This window comes from Aethalodelphis obliquidens, unplaced genomic scaffold (assembly GCF_003676395.1).
Source record: "Aethalodelphis obliquidens isolate GAN/ISIS:26980383/991018 unplaced genomic scaffold, ASM367639v1 scaffold85, whole genome shotgun sequence".
Lineage (NCBI taxonomy): Eukaryota > Metazoa > Chordata > Mammalia > Artiodactyla > Delphinidae > Aethalodelphis > Aethalodelphis obliquidens.
Genome location: NW_020838029.1, coordinates 1,021,730 through 1,047,597, shown reverse-complemented (window position 1 = coordinate 1,047,597; position 25,868 = coordinate 1,021,730). Strand labels below are relative to the sequence as shown.

Here is a 25,868-nt window from a genome sequence, read left to right as displayed (position 1 = left end):
TGCTGCTTGGAGGTGGAGAGTTTGAATGGACATATACTTAAACCATCCCACTTGGAGTTCAACTGAGAGAGAAAATCAAGAAAGGACACATCTGTATGGGGCTCAGGCAACAGTTGACAGGCAAGAAAAGGGACAAGATAAAGATTATGAGACTTTCAAGATTCTTTCCAGTTTAATAGTCTATGACTCTCTGTTTAACAAATTTCCTAAAGCCCTTCAGTTTGGAAAGGAAAAAAGGATACCAATTCCGTCCTGAAGAACTACTAATGGCTATGGTCCATAAGTGGGTCCCATCCTCCTTGGACACTGGCCATTCTCGCTGTTAGGAGTCCAAGTGGAGACAGCAAGAGGTCTGCCCTTATTCTGATCTAGTGGTCGACCAGAATTTTTCACTCATGAAAAACTGAGCCCTAGATGCCCTGCATTTGCCAGCGAACACATTTTACACCCCTGAGAAAGATCTGGCAGAGGAGTGAATTCCAAACCTGACGATGGGATAAGCAATTACCTTCTTATTGAGTTTTAGCCAAGTAGAGAAACCCTTAGTGTCCTGGTACTGCAGACCAAAAAACCAAACTTCCCTCAGGCCGATAGTTTTCACCACCTGAAAGAAAAAACACAAAACAACCACTAGTTGAATGCCTACCTTGTGCCAGGCACAGAGGACAGAAATGTGGAGCTCACATGGTCCCAGGGTCTGGCGAGAAAATATACTTGGGCAGGAGCTAAGAAACGATGTCAACATCTCTCTGAACAAAGTACTTTCGCTGAGGTAGGGACTGGATCGATTACTTATGAGCACGACCACACACCAATAACTTGATATCCATTATTTCCTTGAATGTTCACAATAGCCCTATGATATAATTACAATTGGGCCAATTTTATAGATAATAAAAGTAAGGTTCAGAAGTGAAGGTTCAGTTAGTAAGTAGCAGAGTCAGGTCTGTTTGACTCCAAACCCATTCAAATCCAGTGCTTTCTGCCACCACCACCAGCCCCCTCAATTATGCCATGCAGCTTCACACACCCAGGATGGATTAAAAGCTGAAGGTAAAAACTGTTGGTTTAAATCCTGAATCTTGTTCTCCTGGATTACTTCTTTATGTTTAGCAACTAGGAATAATGCCCACACCCTTCAGACTGAGTCCTATTTACAATGTCCAAATAAAGAATGTTTGAGGAGACAGAGCAGGGACTGTGGTATCTATACACCCCAAAGCTGTGCTGTGCCTAGGGGCTGAGATGCTTCTTTCCAATCCTGATTAGAGTTCAGTCATGATTCGCCTTTACCACTCACACAGGTTGAGAGTGGGAATGAGGGTGGAAACAGGGTGAGCACCTCAATGTGGTAGCTGAGGGGCCCCATGGTGTTCTGGGCATCTTGGCTGAGCAGTGGGCAGGAAAGGGAGGCCAGCCAGGAGAAGACAGATGGGGTCTGTTTTCCAGTCCCCGACATTAGCATGTAAATAGTTCTGGCCAGTGGCTCAAACCCAGCATGCCCACCACTGGGGACAGAGGCAATAAAGCTGAGCCACATCCTAATGAGGTCACACTGGCATCAGAGTCTTCTTTATATTTTCTTCTATTGTGGGGGGGTGCCGGGGGGGGGTTGAGGTGAAGAAATTTACCTGGACTTAGAAACAGGTAACAAGGACCCAGTGTTGCTTATGTCCTCCCTGTGAATAAATCAGTATCTCCCCTCAAAACGCACACACGCACGCTCACACACACACACACACACACACACACACACACTGCACTGTATCCAAAGTCTGCACTACACATCCAAGGTCAGGCCCCATAGTCACTCCCAGAGCTTACGATCTAGAGCTTCAGAGGTCCCAAGGAAAAAGTAGATCATGTTTATTAAAGTACCTGTTATGTGCCAGGTATCAAACACTGAACAACCATGAGATAGTTATTATCTCCATTTTATAAATGAGGAAAATAAGGCTTAGAGAGGCAACCTGTCTAAAACTGTAGAGCCTAGACTAGAATCCTAACTGTATGACTCCAAAACCTATACCCTTTTCTCTTGCATGCTATCTCCTAATGCCAAGGGCTCAAAGGATCTTAGAAGCCCTGGGGTTCCCAAGTGACTAACTCCCTTGTCTCTCTTTTGGCCCAGATATCCCAGCCAGACAATGAACTTTGACTACCTCTGCATCTAGATATAGTTCCTGGCTTTCCCACTAGACTCAGTCAACAACAGCTTTGGAGAGAAGCCATATCCCGAGGTCATTAACCTTCGTGAGCTCACCAGGGTATGCATGGTGATCACCCCTCCCTTTCTAGCTTGAATCAGGTATCAGAAAACCTCAGTGGAAGTCTCAATTCTGTCTCCAATTTGCTGTATGATCTTAAGGTAGCATATTTCCCTCTGTGGGCCTCAGCTTCCTCATCTATCCAGCTTCCCCATCTACTACAAATGGTGTGGCTTAAATGACCTCTTTCTGCTCTCAAGTTCTACCATTCTACTAATTAGGTTATTTGTAAATGACCAAGAAATACAACCCCATTTCCCACCTACCTCTTGCCAACTTGGGTAACTAGGAACATGCTTAGAAAAAATAAATGAAGGAAGGTGCAGGGTATGAGGAAAGATCAAAAGACTTCCAGGATTCAATGGCAAGGTGAGTCCTTGAGTCTAAGTCAATAGGCAGTAGGAATTACCAGGTTTTAGATGACAACAAAGTAGTCATGTTGAAATGTGATTTTGGCTTTTTTGCAGAGGACAGAGGGAGAGGATGTGGACAGGAAAGATTTTTTTAAAGCACCTCTTATCCTATATCTAAGATAGGGCCTAATTAACAATTCTAATGGTTTTTCACAAGGCTGCAAAATAATAATGTACCAAGGTACAGTTGGTGGAAAGAAATAAGTTCCAAGAAACGATTCAGCCCCAAGAGAGAAAGGGACCCACTGAAGATGTTGAAGATGGACCACTAGGGCCAGGATGCTAGGTCACGGCAGGGCAGACTGGGAACAGAACTAGTAGGGCAGCAACTGGTTTTTGTCTGTACCAATGGCACAGCTGTAGAGGCTCAGAGACCCCAGAACTAAAAGGAAATGAGGAAGGCACGGACTACACAGCCAGTCCCACAGGTCCCAGGAGTAAGTTCCTTAGCCTCTTCTTGCACCATGTTGTCTGTTTCACTAGTGGGATGGGTAGGGGTGTGATGAGAAGAGGATCATGGGAGCCAAAACAGTTCCAGGATCTAGAGTATCTCTGAGGATAAAGTAATAGCTAAAGCGATATCTAAAGAAAGATTTCAGGATCAGCAAGGCATTTTAATCTCTCTGAGCACTGCCTCTTCCCTTATGAATACAGAGAAATCAGATGCATATAAATTTTCCACTTCCTTAGGCTGTAGGGCTTGGAGAGATGAGCAATGTCTCTTAGCCTCCACTGAAGTCCTAAAGTGAGGAAGTGAGGGTGTTGGGGGAAGGAAATATGGTCTGAAGTCAGAATCAAGACTGAAAAAGAACAAAGGATAAAACAGATGACCCCCGGACCCCAGGCTATAAGGAAAACTCCAATTAAGGTCCACAGGGTGCTGGGAATCATTTGATCAGGCAACTCTTGGCCCCATTTCAAAGTCCTGAAATATGGAAATGAGGCCAAGCTTAGCTTGCTTCCAGCTTTGCCTCCAGCTGAGACCTTACTCCAGAGGAAACAGAAACCTCGTTTTCTAGTGGGAAAGAGTATCTAGGTCCCAGTTCCAGGAACAACATCTGTGGCTCCAGTGACGGGTCCTTACCATTCCACTCTGAGAAATGGCTGCATCCCTGAGAAAAAATGTCTTTCTTTGCTCCCTTTGATTCCAGAGAGCCAGCTCATCTGGCCTGAGCTAGTATTTCTCAAAGCTGCCATGGAAGAAATCCTTAAGCAGCAGAAGATAATGAATGCATATACCCCGGGGACGGGGGTGGGGTGGGGTGGGGGTGGCAGCGTGAGATACAAGAAGATGGCTGCAAGCCACAATTTTTTTGAAGCCTGAAGGTTTAACCTTAATCATTTGTGCAAATTTTACTTTCTACTCCTTAAATATCCATGTTTTAATAATGAAATAGATATTATCTACAAGTAAAACTGATGCGCCAAGATACTAAATCACATCCATCCCACGGCTCTGTGTACCTCCTGGAACCTGCCACATTCACCTAGAGGGACTAGGACTTCAGTTTGTAAGACACTGGCTGTGGATTCTATTCAGCCACACAATAGAAATCCCCCAAACAGACTGGAGCATTGCAGGATCCAAGCAGCATAGACTAGAAAACTGGGGTCCAGTGAGGGAAAGAGATTTGCCTCTGAGAAAATCCTCACTAATTACCAGGAGCATCTGGATGTAAGCAAGAACTCCCTTTTGCCTCTCTTTTGCATGTGAAGGCTACTTACGTCTGAGGTCTGGGGAGGGGAGAGGAGATTAGGTCAATTCTGGAAACCAAAGCCCCCCTCCTCATATCCCTTATGCATCTATCTGAGTAAATAAACTAGTGACATAAGCAGTCACTTCAGAAGTCCAGAGCAGGATTGGGAAGCAAGGCTTGGGCCTCAAGAGGAAAACTGCATGAGAAATTATGTGCAAAACTGCACCAATGCCCAAACACCTGAGGCCCACTGAGATCCCATTACAGGCTTGGCAGCAGCTGCATCAGCCACCCACCTGAAAGCAAATCAGTGCACAACTGGAAAATTCCAGGAGGGCTGCCACCATCGCTGCTTCTGCTACCCCACACTGCCTGTGCCCAAGTGGCCACCTGCTCTGTAACACAGAACCCGTTCAGCTAGGGTTCTAAGTTTAGGGACCAAACTTTGTTCTTAGAATGGAAACAGGCAAATAAAGAGGAGGTCACAGAGGACACAGCTGACAAAAGATTGCAATTGCTATGCTTTGCTATAAGCTTTGGTTCAAGCCACTATACTACTTCCTAGCTATCTGACCTTAAACAGGTATTTTCCCCTCTCCAAGCCTCAGTTCATCATCTATAAGATGGGGATACTATTATTATAATAATAGATATTAGTTATTTTATAAAACAAAAATGGTAAAAAAGAGAAGAAGGGATTGCTGCCTTCAATGCAGAGTCGACAAATCCTAAGGCTTTCACTAAGCCAGAAAAGCATCCTGATTTCATGGCTCCCTTATCTGAACTCCCAGGGGAAATTCCACCCATTTATTTAGCCCTTAAAAAGAATAAGCAACATTAGAATGCCTGCTATGCACCAGGCACTTTACTTACTCGAGGATTAAATAAGACTACAAAATCTCTAAGATTAGTGTGATTACTATTTTACTGAGGAAAGTAAAGTCCTAAGAGGCTAAACAAGCCGTCCAAGGTCACACGGCTGAATAGCAGGACAGAATTTGAACCCAAGGCTGACACCAAATCCCATGCTCTATATACCACCTCTATATACAACCTGAGCCTCAAGGGTGTTTGTTTCATTCAATGTGAGAGGAGAGTTGCATGTACTTTTCTCTGTTTCCATAGGTGAGTAACTCCAAGTTCCTTAAGGACAGAGATGGTGTTTGATAGGTCTAGAGATTCTCCTAGAGACACAGTAGACCTTCAGTCAATACTGAATCAGTCAATGAACAGATGAATGAATGGATGGATGCTCTGAGATTTCACCTCTCTTCTAGAGCTCAAAACCTTAAGTGGAGGGGGCAGGTAGAGCTAGAATAGAGCTAGAGCTAGAGACCACGGCTGAGGAGGAGCCAGGCAGAGGGTTCTTAAAGTGGAACTTATTATGGCAGCACTGCCCCTTAGTGGCACCTAGGTAATCAAGAGCCCTCGGAAGAACCTCACGCTTTAGAAATGGGGCTAAGTAACAAAATCGCTGTAACAAAATGTGTTCTCTCTCCTCCCTAGCTGTGAACACACTCACAAGAAGGAACAAAAGCAAACGGGAAGAACTATGGGCCCCACTTCCCTTTCCCACCAGGCCTTGTAACTCCTCAAGCTATAGCTTCCCATTGTTGCCTGTTATTTATCGCTGGTGCCAAGGAAGGTGCTTCCTCTCCAGTCAGCTTCCTCTCTGGTCATCAGCCAGACAACTGCTGGATTCCAGGATGGCCCCAGAGCTTCTGTCAATTCCTCCCAAGGAGTCCAGCTCCTTCCTCCTAGGCCCCTGATCTCCCTGAATGATGGATCTCAAAGGTCAGACAGAATGGACTTCCCTCCTTATGCCTCATCAACTTAGAGAGAGGGAAGAAGGGAAGAGATCAAATGCCCCAGTGGCCTGTGAACACGCATCTCTGAGGATTTCCATCCAGACCGGCCTTGGTCCCGAGAGTGCCAGATGCTCAATTCTGTGCCAGAGTTGAAATTTTTTTTTTCCTGTAGCTTTCACCTATGGGATCCCAGCTCTGCTCCTTCTGACCTCACAGAACATGACTGCCCCCTCCTTCCTACAACAGCCCCTCAGTGATCTCAAGACAGAGAATACATCTTCTCTTGAGTCTTCTCCAAGCTAAACAGGCTCGTTCACCCCAAACAGAGTAGCACAGTAGGGAAAAGTATAGTTTTACAGTCAGAGCTATATTTGAAACTCTGTATCACAATTTACTAACTACATAACCTAGAGTGTGTTTTTTCACCTCTCATAGGCAGGGTCACTACAAGGATTCAAACAAGGTTAGTCCATAGTAGGTGCTCACTAAATCACATTTCTCAAAACAACACTTATCTTCCTGGTGGGAAATCATGAATTTCCGGGTTTCCTCCCTTTCCTCTCCCCAACCAGTATGAAAGATTCAAGTCTCTCAAGGGCTTTTTTGGGGAAGCAGTAGCTTTCAGAACTAGCACATCAATCTGGCCAGGGCTCCCTACCAACTGGGCTTCCCTCAGAACCACACCCACAGTACGCAAACCAAACCAACACTAACAAAGAACTATCCGGCCCTGTGGCTTTTCAAAGTTAACAAACCCCTTTGTTCAAGTATTTTTCTGCTCTAGGCTCTAAATTATGCCTTCTTCACCCTCCACAGCAACGCCCTCCAATGCAAATGGACAAAGCCCCCAGTGTTGAAGGCAGGGAACAGTGTCATTTGTTTGAGAGAGGTGGGATATAGAACCAGGGCTCTGGGAAGGCGTCTGGGTAGAGGCCAAGGGAGTCTCTGGTACCCAGCTGGACTATAAAATCCACATTGGCTGATACTCTCCTCTCTACAGATGCTGCCCAGAATGATACTGCTGTCTGAAGCAAAGGGCCCAACAGCCTACCTATGGTATGGATACCTTCTCCCTTTTGTCCCAGAGACAGTAGAAGCCTATCTAGGAAGACCTGTCCCCTCACCAGGTATCCTTCCCCTCCCCACCCCCTGGCATATGCCAATTACAGATCATACTCAAGTGAAGCATTTCCCTCCTTTTTACAGAAAGGGGTCATCTGAAATCCAAATAGTGGGGTTAGAAATGGGAAAGAAAAGATATGGAATACAGAAATAAATGCCACAGATAAATTTCTGAGAGATAACCAGATTTGAGATATCAGTTAGACAGTGTACAGATGGGGAAACTGAGGCCCAAAGAGGGGAAAGTTTTGTGTAAGGTATCAGGAGAGTTAGTGGTAGAGCCAGGCCTAAGGCTCCAAATTTCCAACTTTCTATCCAGTGCCCTTTCGACTTCACCAGGCTGTCCCTTGAAAAGCTTTCCAGTATAAAACCTGCATGCAAAGGGAGAATGCAAAACCTTAATGTAATCAAAATGCATTCAGTCATTCCAGACTAGCATTGTAATCACTTGTGAACTATGTGAATGTCAGCACATTAATTGTAGTAAATGTGTGTTTAAATGTTCCTCTGACTAATTTGTCTTTTGTAAATTAAATATCAATGACTACCTTTCACCATTCGATACAAAACAAACTCCAGAGAAGAAGCAAGTTCTAGCTAGATCCAAAGTTAGATATGCTGAGGATCTTCAAGCCCATCTCCCAACTCTAGCTGATAAATGAGACAAGAAGTGTCACAGCATTTGGAAGCTATCATTTATTACATCTCTACTACATGCCAGATGCTTCACATAACACTCACTTCTCTATTTATATTTTCTTATTGCCTTTCTCTCCTATTTCTAATTTATCCTTTTGTATAATTATAAACCACCGTAACAAGTTTTCTGAGTAGCAAGTGAGATACAAATAACATACTCTTTCATAACCTCACAAAAAGCCTTTGAGGTAGGTATTAGACCCACTTTTGGGGGGCAGGGCCAGGAGAGGAATGAGACTACCAACCCAGAAAGGTTCAATAATTTTCCCAAGGCCTAGCTACGAATATGAAGATTTTGTTTCCCCATCTGTAAAATGGGGCCAGTACTAATTCCTGCATTCATTGGGCCTTGTGATAGTCAAATGATATGGTACACAAAATGTCTGTCACAGTACCTGACATACTGTAAGCCCTGGACAAATGTTAACTTTCATCTGTAATAGCCATAGACAACAATTTTCCCACTCTACCACATGACATCAGGGACTCAGGAGACATGCCCAAGCTGTCCTCACATTTCTAGGCATATTTTCCTTCCTTTTACATAGAGATCTGAATGGAAAACAGCCTTGCACCATCCCCATCTCCATCCTCTCCCCTCACCAGTCAGGAGTATTCATAGTAACAGAATGATCTCATTTGAATATAATCTCCTTCTTCCTTTCCTTTCCCAACTCTGGGTAAGCTCTCAGACAGCAGAGGTACTCAGAGAGCAAAGGAAGGGAAGCAAGAGGGCCTGGAAAATCCATTAAGGGGACATGCGGTCCCAACATCCAGGACAATGTTAGACTCCCACCTCACCAGAGGCGGGTGTGGAAGTAGGATAATGGCCCACCTGGAGGGATTCCAATCTCTGGAAATGGGAACCCATTTTTACTCCTAGAAGTCTGGTCACAGATGGCACACTCCTTTGGCCCCTGGAGGGTCTTTGAATGCTAACAGATTCTGTGGCCCCCACCTGCCTATTATATAGCACATCCCTTTTGATAATGATGATTCACAGCAAAGGAACACCCCTTGGATTGGAGATGGGAATGACCACTTCAGCATTATCTCCATGGCATGATTACAGGAGCTGAGGTATCCTTTTATTGCATTCATCACCCCCAGTGGTATCCTAAGTCCCAATATTCCTTGAGGGAAATGTACATAGAGCACACTACTTCAGGGAGAATATGTTGGTTTCCTTCTACTAGGAAGAAAAAACAATGTGACAGAGGCCATGTTGTAGTGACAAGAACATGGGGTTCAAATACCAGCCAGATACCAGCTGAGTGCAATTAAGTTATTTAATTTCTGAGCGTCATCATCAAAATAGAGATCACTTACATCTTTCAGAGTTGAGAGAAAGGCTTTGCATGCTGACATTTTAAAAGCATCTAGCACAGTCATATCCTACTCACTTCTCTTTTCTCCCATGTTCAGCACCAAGGATAGGATTAATCGGGGCCATCAAGGTGTAGGCTGCCAAAGTTAAACTTTGCCTCCTTTGTTATTAAGGCTGAGGCCAGCCTTTGTTTTGACCTATCCTGGAGGAGTGAGTAGAAGAGATTCCCCAAAAGTGGGTATTATGGTGGAAGCTATTGGGAGAAGTGGGGGGCTAAGGAGCAACAAGTCCCTCCCTTACCTGGTCAAACAGCTGCTTGCCAGTGGTGTTGGGCTGAATGGCAAATTCCAGCTCTGCGTCCATGGTGGTCACACGCACATTGATCTAGGATGAGATCAAAGGAGGCAAGTTAGTTTTCTGGCTCTATGCTCAGCAGAGCCTGGGACAAGTCTCTGTTCAACCACAGGAGAGGGAACTAAGATGCAAGAACCTAAGACATTTAGATACTGGTGTGAAGGAAGGGAGACTATTTTAACAAACAATAACCTAGCCCCTGCTCCCAACCAGTTTACTGAAGACAAAAAACCCCAGAGCTACAGGGCAATGCTTACCAAGGGGCAAACAAATGAATGCAAATCAACCTACTATCAAGAGGAAACAAGTGTTGACTGTACTTCTTCCACCTACACCAGCCAGCTGCAAGCCCACAGCGTTCTCTCCCCACCTCTGATCTATAGCCTGGATTATCTACAGCACTGATCTTTGCAGAGGCAAGTTAAGGGCAGGATAAAGAACACTGCATTCTAAGCCTAGCATCATAACTGGTTCACTCCACAACCTTGGATAAGTCTTATCCCCTTCCTGGGCCTTAGTTCCCCTCATCTGTGCAAGGGCAGGAGTGCAGGGGGTGGAGGTTGTCAGTTACACTAGGCAATCTCCAACAACCATTTCAGTGCTGACGTCTATGGTTCTATATACTGACTTACATTGTTAACACTTCCTGTATTTATGTCTCACTGGTCTCCCTAGGCTCAAGATAGGAAAGGGGCCTCAACAGAGATAGGTGTGGGCAGCACAGAGGTGCTTGACTTCCCAAAGCCAAGTCAGCAGAGAGAAAAGGAATAGGGACAGGCCCAGATGGAAACACACAGTATTTCACAGGCACTAGAAAAAGTACCCTCTACCTTTAAGAAGAGATCCCCTAGCCAAAGTCAATGATAGCTGAAATTTCATCAATAGAGATATGTTCCTTTGGCTGAAAGCTTGGTGGTGGTGGTAATAGTATTAATAGCAATAATAAGCAGCAGCTTTCATGTATGCAGACTTATTACTCACTAGGCACTTTATATGCACTACCCCATTTAATATCAACAATCACCCTGTGAAGTAGAGAGTATTATCTCCACAGTGGGGATGAAGACTTAGATATTTGCCTAAAGTCACATCACTAGTAAGTGGGGAAGACAGGGTTTGAATTCAGATCTAAGTCCAAGCCTCACAATTTAAACCAATACGCCAAACTCCTCTTACACCAAAGTGTAAAAGTCTCCATTAAAAGAAATCAAAGATTAAGTGTTCTTTGTTGTTGTTGGACATTTTGCTTAAGTAACCTATATGGTATAGCCACAAGATGGCTTGTTACATGGTCATATAAAATATTCATAAAGACTATTTCATGCCCAAGGCAAATACTTCAGTAATATTAAGTAAGGAAGACTAAGCAACAAGATTTCATGAGCTCAACTTTGTAAAAAGTATGCATACAGAGGTTATTGGAACCATACCCAAGTGTTAGTCAGTCTTGGTTTTTGGGTAGTGATCTTATGAGAGCATTCTCCCTTCTTTAAATTAAAAAAAAAAACTAATCTACATTTTCTAAGATGCTCACATATTACTTATACTATTGGGAGGGAACTAAAAATAGAATTGTCAAAGATGCAAATCCCCACGGAGTGGGTAAGACATAAGGCCTTATCAGTCTTTGACACCTATGGGCCCTTCCTGAGCACAGGGGTCAGCTAGCAGGGAAGAGAGGGCCAGACAGCAATTTTGCCAGCTAAACAATTCTGATGAGGACTAGGCCTGGGGAACAATTTTGTAAATAAATCTCACCAGGGAGCCAAGGAGGAAATCTATTTCAGGATTGACAATGGGACAGGAAAGGCCATGAAGGCAGGAACAAGTAAGGCAAGTACCCCAGTGGGAGACAACGGGCAGGGTTAGCCACTTTGACTCAGTGTTACCTAGGCTTCCTGCCAATACAGTGACCTCCATAGAATAGGCCCTCATAAGGTAGGGAGAATGAGGCCCAAAGGGCTGGAATTTGGCCTCAACATCTAGCCTTAAATCACCCTTGAGCTGAGTCAGGTGAGCCCTCAAAACACCAATGACTTGATAGGGATAGGGAAGAGTAGAAAAGGGACAGTGGCCCTTTTAGTGCACTGAGAAATTTCATTCTCACCTCAAGGTTTCTGTCTTAATTAGAGTTACCTCTCTAGTATCCAAGACTCAGTGGGTACTCACAAGATACTGGCTAAATGAACAGTACTAAGCAAGGGGATATAAGAGATAGATATAACATAGTATACAGAATCAGAGGTGGGAACATTTTACATCTTGACATTTTTGTGCCATGGACCTTGCCAAGCAGTTTAGTGTGGTCTATGGACTTCCTTCTCAGAATATTTGTAAATGCATGAAATAAAGTAGATACAAAGAGACCAATTATACTGAAATAGTTATCAAAGTTTAATATGTACTTCTTTATTATATTATATATTTACCTAACACTGGGTCTTATTAATTATTACTACTGTAATTTCAACTTTGTCTTCGGCATAAATGATATTTTGAGAAATCTATAATAAGTAAATCGTGATACAAAAGTATCTTAGATTTCCACTGGTGACAAAGTCATAGGTACTAACTTTTTTTTTTGGCCTACATTCATAATTGAAAGAGGGGCTAAATTTCAGTGAGAGGTTAGTGAAAACAAATATGTAATTTTCCTCCATCCAACTTCATAGATCCTTCCCACTTCAAATTATACCCATGGACTTCACGGAGGCTCAAGGACTCCAGGTTAAGGAGCTTCCTATAAATTTATTTCAGTTTACCCAATATTAATGGAATAGTATGTTTAAAGAACTATGGTTGCAGTAGAGCTACAGGACCAGTCCCTGACCCCAAGGTACTTACTGAATTAACAGCAAAATTATAATATACAAGGGAAACCCTGAGAAGTGCCATACCAGAACAGAAGAAACATTTTGTGGAAATACAGAACCATAGTTCAAAGTGGTATTTGCACTGGTCTCTAAGGATAATCTGGATTTTGAAAAAGGGAGAGTGTGGGAATTGGGGGGAAGAGCATACAAATGCCCTAGGTAGAGAAAGAAACACGTGCAATGGCCCAAAAGGAGACAGAGATAAAAGCATGCAGGTCTATACTGCTGAACTGAATGAATAAGCATTTTCAGAACTCTAATGGAAAACTGATTAATTCATAAAAGTACTAACAAAAGATCAAGATGAAAAAAAAAATTAATTACATGGGACTGAGTGAACTGATGAGGATGATTATAATTTTTGTGACTTTCTGTTTGAATAAAAAAAACACATTTGTAATTAAAAAAAAAAAGCATGCAGGTCTCCTCCAGGGTAAATGAGGCCTGCAAGGTGAAGAGTGGGCAGAGAGGCCAGGAAGGTAGGTGGAAGGCCTTGAAGAATATGCTAGAAAGCTGGGCCTTAATCCTGTTGAGAGTGGCCAGCCACCCTGAAGGTTCTGAGCAGGGTGGGGCAGAATCAGAACAGGGCTTTTTAGAAGAAAGCACCCAGGGAGGACACCGAGGAAAGGGGTGGGGCTCTAGGGAACATTCCACAGCTAGGAGTTCTCTTTATTTTTTTTTTAAGATTTATTATTTATTTATTTATTTTATTTATTTTTGGCTGTGTTGGGTCTTAGTTGCAGCACGCGGGATCTTCGTTGGGGCATGCAGGATCTTTCATTGCGGTGCACGGGCTTTTCTCTAGTTGTGGCGTGTGAATTTTCTATCTCTAGTTGTGGCGTGCAGGCTCCAGGGTGCGTGGGCTCTGTAGTTGTGGCGTGTGGGTTCCAGAGTGCATGAGCTCTGTAGTTTGCGGCACACAGGCTCTCTAGTTGAGATGAGGGGGCTCAGTAGTTGTGGCACATGGGCTCAGTTGCCCCGCAGCATGTGGGATCTTAGTTCCCTGACCAGGGATCAAACCCGTGTCCCCTGCATTGGAAGGTGGATTCTTTACCACTGGACCACCAAGGAAGTCCCAAGAGTTCCCTTTAATTCACACTACTGGGAAGAATTTTCAAAGGAAATTCAGTGTCTCTTGCAGATCATGTCAATCACAGGTCATACCAATCTATCATCTTCAAGGGCTGGCCCACAAGTCCAAATATTTAACTTAAATATTTGGTAAATAAATGTTTCTTAAATAAATCAACTGGTAGAAAAGAACTCAGCCTGGGTTAGGAATAAGCATGTCAGAGAGGCTAGTACTGTACAGCTTCCTCCCTCCTAATAGAGCATCGCCCCAGAACAAGGGCTCTCCTCAAATCTGAAGCTGTCCAGCTGAAACCAAACTGGAACCTACTTCTCTAGAATCTCTGCTCAGAGTTTCTGTCATTCCACTGTGGCTGCTTCTCGAGGGAAAGCAGGCTGTGGTTCCCTGAACTTCACTGTGGAGACAAATAATCTTAGGTTTAAAAAAACTGGAAAGAAAAGCAAACACAAAGGGACTTCTCTTCTTGCCATCACTTAACTCAGAAGAAAATGTGAGTCATGAAGACAGGGTCATGGGTCTGTGTTCTCCTTTTTTTCTGTGTGTCAGAGGTAGGGGGTAGTAAGGGTAATAGCATGACTGGGGTTGAAGGTGATAGGTATAGGGCAGGAGTGTTGATCAAAGAATATCCCTTGTTTTCCATAAGAGTAATCTGAGACTCAAATGTGTACAAGGAGCTGCAGGCCCAGACCCACTGCCACACAGGGCCCACTGGATGCTCACCCTAGTGGGCACCCACTGCCTTCCTTTTGGGCCTGGCCTCTTCAATCTCAATGAGGAGAAGAGGGCAGTCTAGTTTGAGAGGCAAGAACTTGAAAATAAAGGCTCCAAAGTCAGCAGAAAGTTCCCAGGCAGGCCCTCAGCTCAGCAGGAGTGGAGGAGCTGGCCTGGGTGGAGTAGCATTTCAAGATGTGGTCCCCAACAGAGAACTAACGCCCTGTCTAAGCCTGTCCTTGAAAACTGTGTCTCTGGAGAACATTTAGAGTTTAAGGAACAAAAAAAGTCTGGGTGTGGTGGGGGGGTGACACCCTCTCATACACCCTAGCCCTCCCACCCCTAGTGCAAGAACAATAAATCCACTGTTATTTATTGAACAATTGAACACAGACACTTCCCACACCAAGCCTTTCATTGGACACTAACAAGCCCATGTCAGTGGTCTGTCATCCAAAGCCCTCAACAAACTGGGATCTCTCCTGTGTCCCCAGTTGGCTGGCCTAAGAAACAAAATAACCAGGCCACATGCTACCTCTGCCTTGGTTGCAACAGCTGGGGTACTTTGCTCTCTGGACCTGGCCAGCTTCAAATAAGGGAACCTCTCTTTCCCTAGGGCCAGGAGCACCCAGATGAGCAGTAGCTGGGCCACAGTGAGATCAGGGCAAAGTTTCCTCTTACTCACCCCTGTCACTGAACTACAAGATGGCTCTTTCCTGGAAAGGAATTTGGGGGAGATAGAGGACAAAGCAGAGAGAGTCAAATAATCACAAGTGGCTTGTCTGAAGCATGGACCTGTAAACAGAAGGCAAATGGCATTACCAGCCTCACACCATGGATAAGGAAACTGACGAGCATAAAGGCAGGTAACAGAAGGATGGAAATGAACACTTACTGTATAGCAACTATGTGCCAAGCCCCTTCACTCACAGTCTCACTCAACATCACTGAAACCACATTTACTCAGCCAGCAAGTGGTGAAGACAAGTCTTCTGGACATTCCCAGAGCACCATCCTTGACTCCACCTACCTCTCCAGTAACGCTGATTTCACTGCTGACTTCAGACACCGCCTTGGCAGCTATTTTGGCTAAGGCCCAAACACTTTAGCATAGGAAGCCTGGGCACATCTGGGAAGCACTGCTTGGGAAGGCCCCCTTGCCAGGGCAGAGCTTATGAGTCAGCCCAGTCAGGGCTGAGCTCAATGACATCACCCCTCACCTGCCACCCCACCATTCTCTTCAAAGGCCCAACTCCTCTGGGCTTTCAGTGGCACTGCTGCTATGGAGAAGGCAAAGGTAAGTGTAGGAGGGTGGCCAGAGGCAGGACAAGCCCTACCAGGGTAACCCCAGAACTTCAGTCTCTTCCCTGGGCAGAGAGCAGTCACCACAGTGTCACTCAAACTGCCTATCCCCATTATTTAGGCTCTAGCACCCACCACTTCCTGCTTCCAGAACTGGGGCCAGGGCAGGGCAGGGCAGGGCAGGGCCTGGTCTGTCTTGCCTCTTGGGATGACAGCACTGCCTCAAGCAGCTGTTTTCCATAAGGGGTAAAACAAGGGTTGCTTTGAATCTCTAGCCTAGGAGGCATTCTCCCCCTCCCCCTTCCCCTCCTCCTCCTCCACTGACTCACTTCCCGGCAACTCAGTCTCTTCCCTGTGGACTTGGAAGTGGTACCTGGTACAGTTATCTGTTCTGACCTCTTCCTGCCCATTTCCAGACCCTTAATACAGCTGGCAAGACCTGCCTAGGGTTAACCCTTCCTATGCCTGTGCTTTTTCCCAGTAGGTTCTAGAAAGGAGACCACACCCAACCCCATGCACACCCATACCTTTAATGGGTCAGCAGTAATTCTTTAATCACTCCAACTGCTGCAAAGGGCATGGGAGACAACGGTCCCCTTTCACTTGCTTTGTCCCAGTCCTGCCTTCCAAAAGCTCCCTGAGAAGCATTTCAACTGGGAGACAAGGGCATATTGGATACTGGGTGTTACTCCTCCAGTTATCATATACTTAGAGGAGTAACCCCAAACAAAACTAACCCCTCTTAGCAATGAGAATATAACTACATTGTCACTATAGGAGGAGAGCTCAGGACAGAGAACAAAGCTGAAAAGGTCAAAGGTCAGAAACAGTGAGGTTACCTTAGTAAGCTACAGCTTCCCCATTAATTCAGCCTTAATTGCACAGTCTTTTGCTCAAACTCAGACTAAGGTAGATTCCCCCTCTTCTTCTCAACACATGAAGGTCAGGAAGGAAACTAGTTCCTCACCATTTATACCTAACTCCAGGACTTATTTTCAAAATCAGCTCATACAAACCATATCCCAGGAGCAAACACCACCCACTCCCCTATCCCCCACCCCAGCACATCTCTCTTTCCAAGGCACAGGGGACTGCCCCACAAGCTCCTTAGCATAGCCATTCCTCTTTAAATTTCCTCAAGATTTCAATCCACTCATCCTAGAATCTCATCTGGCACCTCCAGAATAAACCCTTCTGAACTTCTCATCCCTATTCTCCAAAAGAATAAATAATCCAGAATCCCCAACTATCAGACCTGAAAGGAACCTTAGAGATCACTTGATTCAAACTCTGCAATATACAGCTCGGGAAACTGAGGTCCAAGGAAGGGGAAGCACTGGCCCAGGGTCACACAGCTGCTGGACAGTGTGAGAGCAAGGATTAAAAATCTGGCTCTTGAACCACTGGCCATAATAAGCAATAGAAACATCCTAGCACTTGGAAAACAGGAGACATGTCAGGCTGCTGAGCTGGAAAGACTATGTGGAGGAGGCAGGACCAGCTTGCTTCCATGAAAAACTCCAAGCTGACACCGAATGGAAGTCTAGTTTATGACAGAGGGCAAGCCTAACTTTCAGGCTCTGATACATTCACCATCACCCATTCTAGGGAGACTAAACCTTTTATAACAGCATGGAAGGAAACTCAAAGATCCCTTGTTTCTAGGATATTTTCTTTTGCAAAAACTTGGATAGCAACTGATTGGGAAGGTCCCTGGCAGCAGTCACAGCCAAGCTGGAGGTTGGGACAGGGCGGGGAGGTACAGAGAGAGTGGAGACGACACAGCAAGGAAAGAGGCAGGGAATTTGAGGAACGGATTTATATCTAGATAGCCAAGAACAACAGATTCTTCAATTCTCATAAAACTTTGAAGCTGCCGAAATAAAAGGAAAGAGGGCCCATCATTAATAAAATAAGTCTCTCAAATGGGTTAAGCCCCTCTCTGGGGCCCCACCCAGCTGGGCTTCAGTCTCTAGCATCAGTTTCCTGCTTGACCCAGCTTCCTGCCTACAAGTTTCACAGGAAGTATTTATAGACTGGAAACACAGACCATTTGCAGCTGCCTGGAGACACCAGTTCTGCCCAGAGCACCAGAAGAGGGCTCTACTTTCTGTGCTCAAGAACACATCACAGCGACCTCCAGCATCCCAGCTCTGAAAGGCACTGGAGATGATCTAAGCCTCAGCTTGGGTTCCATCCATTACTCACGGGATTTCTGCCCTGTCCTGTGCTCCTCGGTATTAAAATTGCTGAAGCCAGGATCAGTCAACTATGCAGGAGAAAGGGGAGGCTTCCAGGGTAAATCAAAAAGCTGTTTTCTAAACTTATGGTTACCAGCGGGGAAAGGGAGGAAGGGATAAATTGGGAGATTGGGATTGGCATATATACACTACTACATATAAAATAGATAACGAATAAGGACCTACTGTATAGCACAGGGAACTCTACTCAATACTCTGTAGTGACCTATATGGGAAAAGAATCTAAAAAAGAGTGGATATATGTATATGTATGACTGATTCACTTTGCTGTACACCTGAAACTAACATAACATTGTAAATCAACTATACTCCAATAAAAAATTGAAAAAAAAAAAAGCAGCTCTGTTTTCAACCCCAGAGCTAAGCTAAGGTCAGCTTCCTGCCAATGTTGCTGGTAAGCCAACAGCCAAACCTGGTATCTGGGGAACTCACAAAATTGCAGCCCTCGTCCCAGAAATAATGGTCTCAGTTCTTTGAGGAACAAATCATGGTATAGCAGAAAGAGGTTCTGGAGTCTCTCTGACCTTCCTCTTTCTGAAACTCAGTTTTCTAATATATAAAATGGGTCTAATAACATCAACCTCACAACAGGGTTACTGGGAGATTTAAGTTAAAATAACAGACATGAAAGTACTTGGTATATCATAAGTAGAATGTGATGATTACTAACCCCTCCTTTTTAAGCCATATTATTACAAATATTCTACCTCTCTGAAATGATTTAAAACAAAAACCTGTTCAACTGCACCTAAGGGCTATGGATTGCCCAAGAAGACCTCCAGAGAACCCTCCTAGCATAAAGGACTCTTTGACTGTAGGGGCAAACTCTAAAAATGTGATTAGATTTCTACTTGGTTACACAGTTTGAAGCCATGCACATCAGGTAGACACACACACATCCTTGCATTATTTTAAATGTTTTCTCTCTTGGGAGGGATGGGGATTTCCCCCAAGAAGCAGAGCCCTGAGGGGAGGCAGAATACAACAGAGCACCTATGCTACCTTGTCCTTTTAAAGGCTGCCTGATTTTCTTTCCTCGTTCTAGGCTCTGCCTTGCCATTTTCTCCAAACATGTCCCATCAATATATACAAGTTCCCAACCCTTCAACACAACACACTAAGACGTCCAAAGTTCTTCAGCTGTTATCCAGAAAAATCACAAACTTTTTAAAATACAGATTCCCTGGCTTCATCCACAGAGATCATGATTTATTATTATGTAAGAAGCAGGGCCTGGGCACCAGAAGTTAAGAGCTTCAGATGATTCCAAGGCCCAGCCAGGTTTGGGAACCTCTGGAATGGAATACAGCCTCTCATGTGCTGGTGTTAATATGGCCAGAGGGATGCTTGATGGAAGGGAAACAAAGCCAAGTAGAGAGCAGTAACTACAGGGACATCTAGGCCGGTTAGCCTAGTGAATGGCTCTCCAGAGTTGAATGCAGTTCACCTCCACAAAAGATCAGGAATGCAGTCAGTCCTGCTACTGCCTCCAAAGCCCTCTGCAACCTGGTCTCTTTATTTGTAAAGTAGGGCAGGAATTATCCTTGCCCCTCCCTACCTAGTATCATCACTTCCCACCACCACAGACACTATTATATACTAAAGCAATTTCTCTCTTGTAGCAGGAACATAAATTTGTGGTCTAAAAACCTGAGGGCAGCATCCATCTCTGCCAATAACAAGTCATGATCTCTCAATCATCCTATCTGTAAAATGGGCATAATGACATCCACCTGGCAGACAGTTGTGCAGTGGTAATGTGGTGTTTCCCAAACTTAACTGCTGGGAATCATTTGGGGCACTAGTTTAAAAACCCAGATACCTGGACTCCACTCCAAGCTTACTGAAACAGACTCTCCAGAGGAGGAGCTTGGGAAGCAGTAGCTTTGTCCCAAGTGATTCTTACCCTCTGGGAAGTTTAAAGAAACATCACCTGGCACAGATGCTGTTGAGATGAAATGAGAGGTCAGACCAGAGCTCCGGTCCTCCAAAATGCTTCCTGGCCCAGAGATCCTCATGGCAGGAACCTTTAGGTTAGAACCCAGCAGAGGATGCTCTGCAGGCAGAAGAGGGAGGAGAAAGCTTTGGAATTCCAATCAGAAAGCTAAGTGCAGGACTTCCCTGGTGGCCCAGTGGTTAAGAATCTGCCTTCCAATGCAGGGGACATGGGGTTCCATTCCTGGTCGGGGAACTAAGATCCCACATGCCCCCGGGCAACTAAACCTGCAGGCTGCAGCTACAGAAAAGCCCGCTTCGGAAGACCCAGCTCAGCCAAAAAAAAGGAAGACAGCTAAGTGCTTTCTGATATGACCATACCCTCAGGCCACTGTCCAGAGCCTTCCATTATCTTCCCATCTAGTTAAGAATTAGACAGTGGGAGGAAACAACTGGTGCAAATACCTCAGCAGCCAAAACACATTGATCAAAATACTCTAATTAGGGGCTTCCCTGGTGGCACAGTGGTTGAGAGTCCGCCTGCCGATGCAGGGGATACGGTTTGTGCCCCGGTCCGGGAAGATCCCACATGCCGCGGAGCGACTGGGCCTGTGAGCCATGGCCGCTGAGCCTGCGCGTCCGGAGCGCAACGGGAGAGACCACAACAGTGAGAGGCCCGCGTACCGCGCAAAATAATAATAATAATAATACTCTAATTAGGGCCCCAATCAAAATCTTGTCAAGTTCTCTGCCCCTTAAACACTTTCTCTTGGGAGAACTTTCAGGCAAGAAGCAGACCTTAAATGATACTCTCTCTTTCCTGGATGCTCTGGGAACTTGGGGAACAGAAAAAACATGGTGAGAGGGTCTTGCATTTGCATATAGATGTGAACAGATTGAGGGTGGGAGTGAGCCTGGGACTCTAAAATAGGTGTGATTAATAACAGTGCACTGGAACCAGCTCGTACTAGAGCTGATCATGTGCCACTCCGTACAACTCCTCCTTCAAAGCCCTTGTATTGGTAGTTTGAAATTGGCCATGGTGAGAGTATTTACACCACAGGGATTAGTAAACAGTTCAAATCATGGCTTCACCAGAGAGTTTGTTGTGAAACATTTACCAGCACATGAAACACACATGAAGTAAGCCACCTTTAGGCCCATTTTACAAATGAGGAAACTGATCTCAATGAACGGAAGCAACTGCCATCCTTTAGTTGCATGATCTTGGCCAAGAACCAGGTCTGTCCAACTAGCAACAAATCCCAGGCTCTTGCTACCAGCACCCCAGGGCAGTAGGAAGCCCTCATCAACAAAAAGGGAGCTGACCCAAAGGGCTCCTCCATCAACTAACACCCAAAGGGCACCTAAGTGCACCTGGTGTACCACCAAGGAAAGCAAGAGGTAAAGAGCCCAGGACTAAGACATGAAGGCAACAAGAGACAGTTTCATCCCCACCAGAGGAGAGAGGCTGGAGTGGAGCAGGGAATGGGGTTGGAAAGCCCCAAAGGAAACCACAGCACTTTCTTAAGGTCTCTTTACAAATACATGATGGAGAGTGTGGGTCCTGGAAGGAAGCCCTGGGGGCACTGCAAGTCCCTAGATCTCTTGAAGCATCAGTTTTCCTGAAAGTAAAATGGGAGTAACAATGCCTACCTCACAGATTGTTGTGAGGACAGCATTATCTCCTTTACTCATAAGAAAGGACCTGGCTTGGCACCTAGCATGTATTAGATGTTTGATACATTTTAGTTCCTTTCTCCTGCAACCTCATTATCCAATCCAGGACCTCTGGCTCACCCTTATACAATAAAAATCCTAACCCCATGTGCACAGTGCTTTACACTTTAAAAGACACTGTCCACATGCATTCTCTCACTGAACTCAACTCTGTATGAAAGGCAGAGCAGAGATGAGCACCATTTTATAGACAGGAAAAATGGAAGCTCAGTGAGGTAAATGGCAATTTGCTCAAGTGTGAAGGAGACAGGACTAGAACCCAGGTCTCCTCGACTACTAGCAAGTACACTGTTCTTTGCCCTTCCAAGTTTCTCTTATTTAAGGTTGCAAGAGAGTCCTTCCAAAGGCTTACTTGCTATCATTTATTTCATCCAAGAAACCTAGTGGCCTCTGGCCTCTAGCTCTGTCTCAGGGTGCTACAAGAGGGGCTCTCCTTGGGATGGGAGAAGACCAAGGCAGCACAGGGTGGGAACAGTCTTTCTTCTAGTGGAGGGAGCCACACCATTAGTTGGAAGCAACCAGCCAAAAACAGTGGACCAGTAACCTTGAGATAGTCCCTTCCCCCTCTAGGTTGGAGTGTCCCTAACTGTACTGGGTAGGTCTTGATCAGTGGTTTTCAGTTTTATTACTTTTTTAAGCAGCTTCCTGCCTCTTCATTCTCCCAAACAGAAAATCTCATGAAATTTCAGGATATAAAGTACATAAAAGTAGAATTGTTCTGGTCGAAGGATGGCTACAGCTCCCCAGGCAGCTTGGCCAAATACAGTTTGCAAACCACTGGACTAGCAGCTTGGGGGAAGGGAGGGAGCTCCAGTTCTAACCCTGTAAAAATCTACTCATCTTAACTCTGCTGATTCCTTAGAGGACTTAAAGACTCCCTGGGGAGTTTACCCATCTATGGTATGAGGTGATTGGACCAGTTAGTCTCTAAAAGCCCTTTTTTGCCTTGTGATTCTAGGAAAAGGGAGCCCAGCAATCCTCGTGGTGGAGAACTGTGATGAGAGACCAACAAGAGCAAAGCCTCATCCCTATGCCCAGAAAGCCCCTTTGCCTCTGATGACTCTGAACTTAACTCTACAGTCAGTTCCTCAAGCGCTGTCAGCTGGTCGGGTGGGCAGACAGGCAGGAAGGCGGGCGCCCCACCCTCCCTTGCACAGGAAGCTAGCTACATCCTCTTTTCCCCACCCCAGGCAGCACATCTCCAAAGGTCCCCAGAAGAAGTAGTGGGGGCGGGGAAAAGAAGAGGATGGGGCCTGAAAGGAAACTGAACATGCAAATCACCTTAGTGTTCTAGGCAGCCATCTGTTCAGAGGGGAGTGACTGGGGCCTGGGGATAAGCAACAAAACAACCCCATTCTCTACTGGGGTACAGCTCCCCGGACAAAACCTTGCCAAAATGGCCTATGGCTGCAGGAGTCACAAGGCATGGGCTGATACAGCGGGCAGCCTGGGCCCACCCACTTCTTGCCACTGAGTTTCTCCAACCTGAAGAGCTGGGCCTCATTCACAGGTGTTTACAGTTCTTTCTTAGAGTAAGAACACAGACATGCCATGGGTGGGTGGGTGTACACGAGTTAACACTCGAGAATAGAGGGGCTCTTCATGCCTCTCAAAGCCAAGGAGGCAGGCACCAACCCACATGGCCACACTACCAGCCCACTTTCCCGTGCCCGCCCACATACCCTGTGACTGGGCCCCAGCCCTCCCCACATCCTGTTCTCAGAGAACACGTGGCTGCCTGGGGAAAGATAATGTCATTACCACACTTCCCCTCCCTGGAAGAGGCGTTCCTTGACTGGGGAGGGAGCTAGAGTAACCTGCTTGATCAAGCTGAAAAATCTGCAGTAATCTCCCAGTTTCACAGACAGGGACAGGAAGGGTGACCAGCTAACCACTGGAGCACCTTCCACACTGGAGGACCCATGCCTAGAGAAAGATGGTGATGGTCCAAAGTACTTCTGGAAAAATGAATTTTCTGAGAAAACACAAATTGGCAACTTCTCCTATATTTGGAAACTGAAAGAAAACATGCCAATGCTCTTCCTTGATTAATGAACCAGGAGATGCAAAAATACAGTAAACGTATTTTTTAAAGGCTCCCAAACATCACTGAAGTCTCACTACACATGGGTTTTAGATGCCAGTATCAGCATTTCTGCTAAAGCAACATGATTTGCACAGGGTCTTAATGGGCCTAGAGTGGCTTTGGCCACTGGATAAAAGAAAATGACTTCAGTCCAATAGGAACAGCTCCCCCAACAAGATCAGAGGAAGGGATGGTGAGGGGGTACCACAGTCTGAGCCCACTCATTGTTCAATTTCCCTTCACTCCTCTCTGACCAGCTGACGCCCTGGATCCCCCCTTGTCTTCCCTTCCCAGACTATAAGTAGCAAAGAATGCAGTTGAACATTCCATCTGAATATTCAGGGAGGGCCTCCTCATTCATCCAGGGTGAGAAATCAGAAGGCAGATGCCATTCCACAGCACTGCCTCACTAAGTGCAGACCTTCAGTGCAGCATAATCCCAGGCTAGATTTATATGGGAGACCTTGACTGACTACCCCTAAACAAGTCGTCCCCAGTCCCAACCAGCCTGCTGCTCTCTGACACCTAATCTTGCAGCCCAATCTAACTCTTGCCCCCATCAAGGAACAAGGTTTGTCATATAGGCCTTAAGAAAATACCAACTCTTAGCACCTGCCTCCAGTGGATGTGCTGAAGGCTGAAGAGTGGCATCTGGCATCACACCTGCCCTAGGTATCTCTGTTTGTAGCCACAGTCTTCATTTTTATCACGGTAACCTTCCTGGAAGCAGAGGTATAGAGAGCCCAAATAATGTCCTTGAGCTCTGTGGATCTATGATTGTTTTGGAAAAGTCCTAGGGCAGGGTGAGGGGGGCAGTCAGTAAGAGAACAGGGACATGACATCCAGCTTATTAATTTTGGTCCCTATGTAGATTAACATAACTTCTTTAAATGCTGGCTCTGTATTTTTTGAGCTGATAAAGCCACATCTTGCCCTCCAAACCACAAGCTCAGCTACTAATTTACTGAGACCAGTAAAAACTGTTTAACCTATCTAACCAACAATACCAGGGTTTTTAGCACCCCTACCACCAGAAACTTACAATCTTTGTATCCCCTAATGGTAAGGTTGAGCATGCATGAAACCACTCACTCCCAACACATACACACATCAGAGTTCTTCGGGTAGGGTAAGAAGCGCCCACACCCTAACTTTGGTTTAGTTTCTTTCCATAGCAGCAGGAAAGAGGCCCACCAGAATCTCTATAGAAATTACCTGGCAGCCTCTCTTATGGCCCCGGCAATAGATATTGTTCCACAATCCAAAGTGAGTCCTAAAATTGTACCTACAATTTTAATAAGACCTAGAAAAGCAAACAGGGCCACCTCTTACCTACCTCAGGTTTTTCAGAAAGGACCTCTACCCCTGACACAGTCACATATATATACATGCTTGCTTCACACACCACTATGGACCAGGCCTTGAGATGATTCTAATGCTTGCAAATGTGCATTGTGAAAGTGAGTGAGCAAGTGTGTGAGAGTGTTTTTGTTGGGGAGGGGTTGCAAGTTCATGGGGAATTACCGTGCTGTACAGCAAGAGCAGTGATAGAGGTAATCAGAGGAAACTGTGGAAACATAAAGGGGCACCCAGGCCATAATGGAGAAGGCAGGAGGGCAGGTTTCTAGAGAAAGAGCAGACCTGTCCTGAATGACAAATAATATTTTCACAGGAAAAAGATGTTAAAGGGAAAGGGAAGCTCATGGTATTCCAGGTAGACAAATAGCCTGTACAAGGACACAGAGTGTAGGCCCTTCAAATGCCATAGGAAAATATACAATATGTGAAATCCCTCCCAAAAGTACAAAGTTAAGTATCAAGTCCTCCTTTCCCAGCTCTCTGACCCTCTTGCCAGAAATCAGAAGAAAATACATTAGAGAGCTTTCCACCATCACAGTATTAAACACCAGCTCATCAGATGTGGGGGAGAGGCATGCCACAGGCAGAGACAGAAATCCCTGAAGACAAAGCCAGACAAGGTGGCCTAGTATACAAGATAAGGTAGGAAGCTGGTTCTATTCCACACAGCCACACTGAGGTACCAGCTTAGCTTAATGAGCACTCCCTACCCTAGCTTCCACAAACCTTGGGGGAACCACTCTCCAGATCTTGAGGGATCCTGCTACAACCCACTTTCAGTCCATATGGAAAACCTGTCTACCCACAGATAGACCTGGAAGGGT

General features: G+C 45.4%; 1 protein-coding gene across 1 annotated transcript in view; it reads right to left on the bottom strand.

Moving 5' to 3' along the window:
• The window catches only part of MSN (moesin), a 67,799-nt gene that overhangs the window by 15,524 nt on the left and 26,407 nt on the right, over positions 1-25,868 (bottom strand). Inside the window, exons 2-3 of the mRNA XM_027093628.1 lie at positions 9,634-9,717; positions 509-604 (exon numbers count right to left, since the gene is read on the bottom strand). Coding sequence (XP_026949429.1) covers positions 509-604; positions 9,634-9,717 — 180 coding nt within the window. The remainder of the gene's footprint in view (positions 1-508; positions 605-9,633; positions 9,718-25,868) is intronic.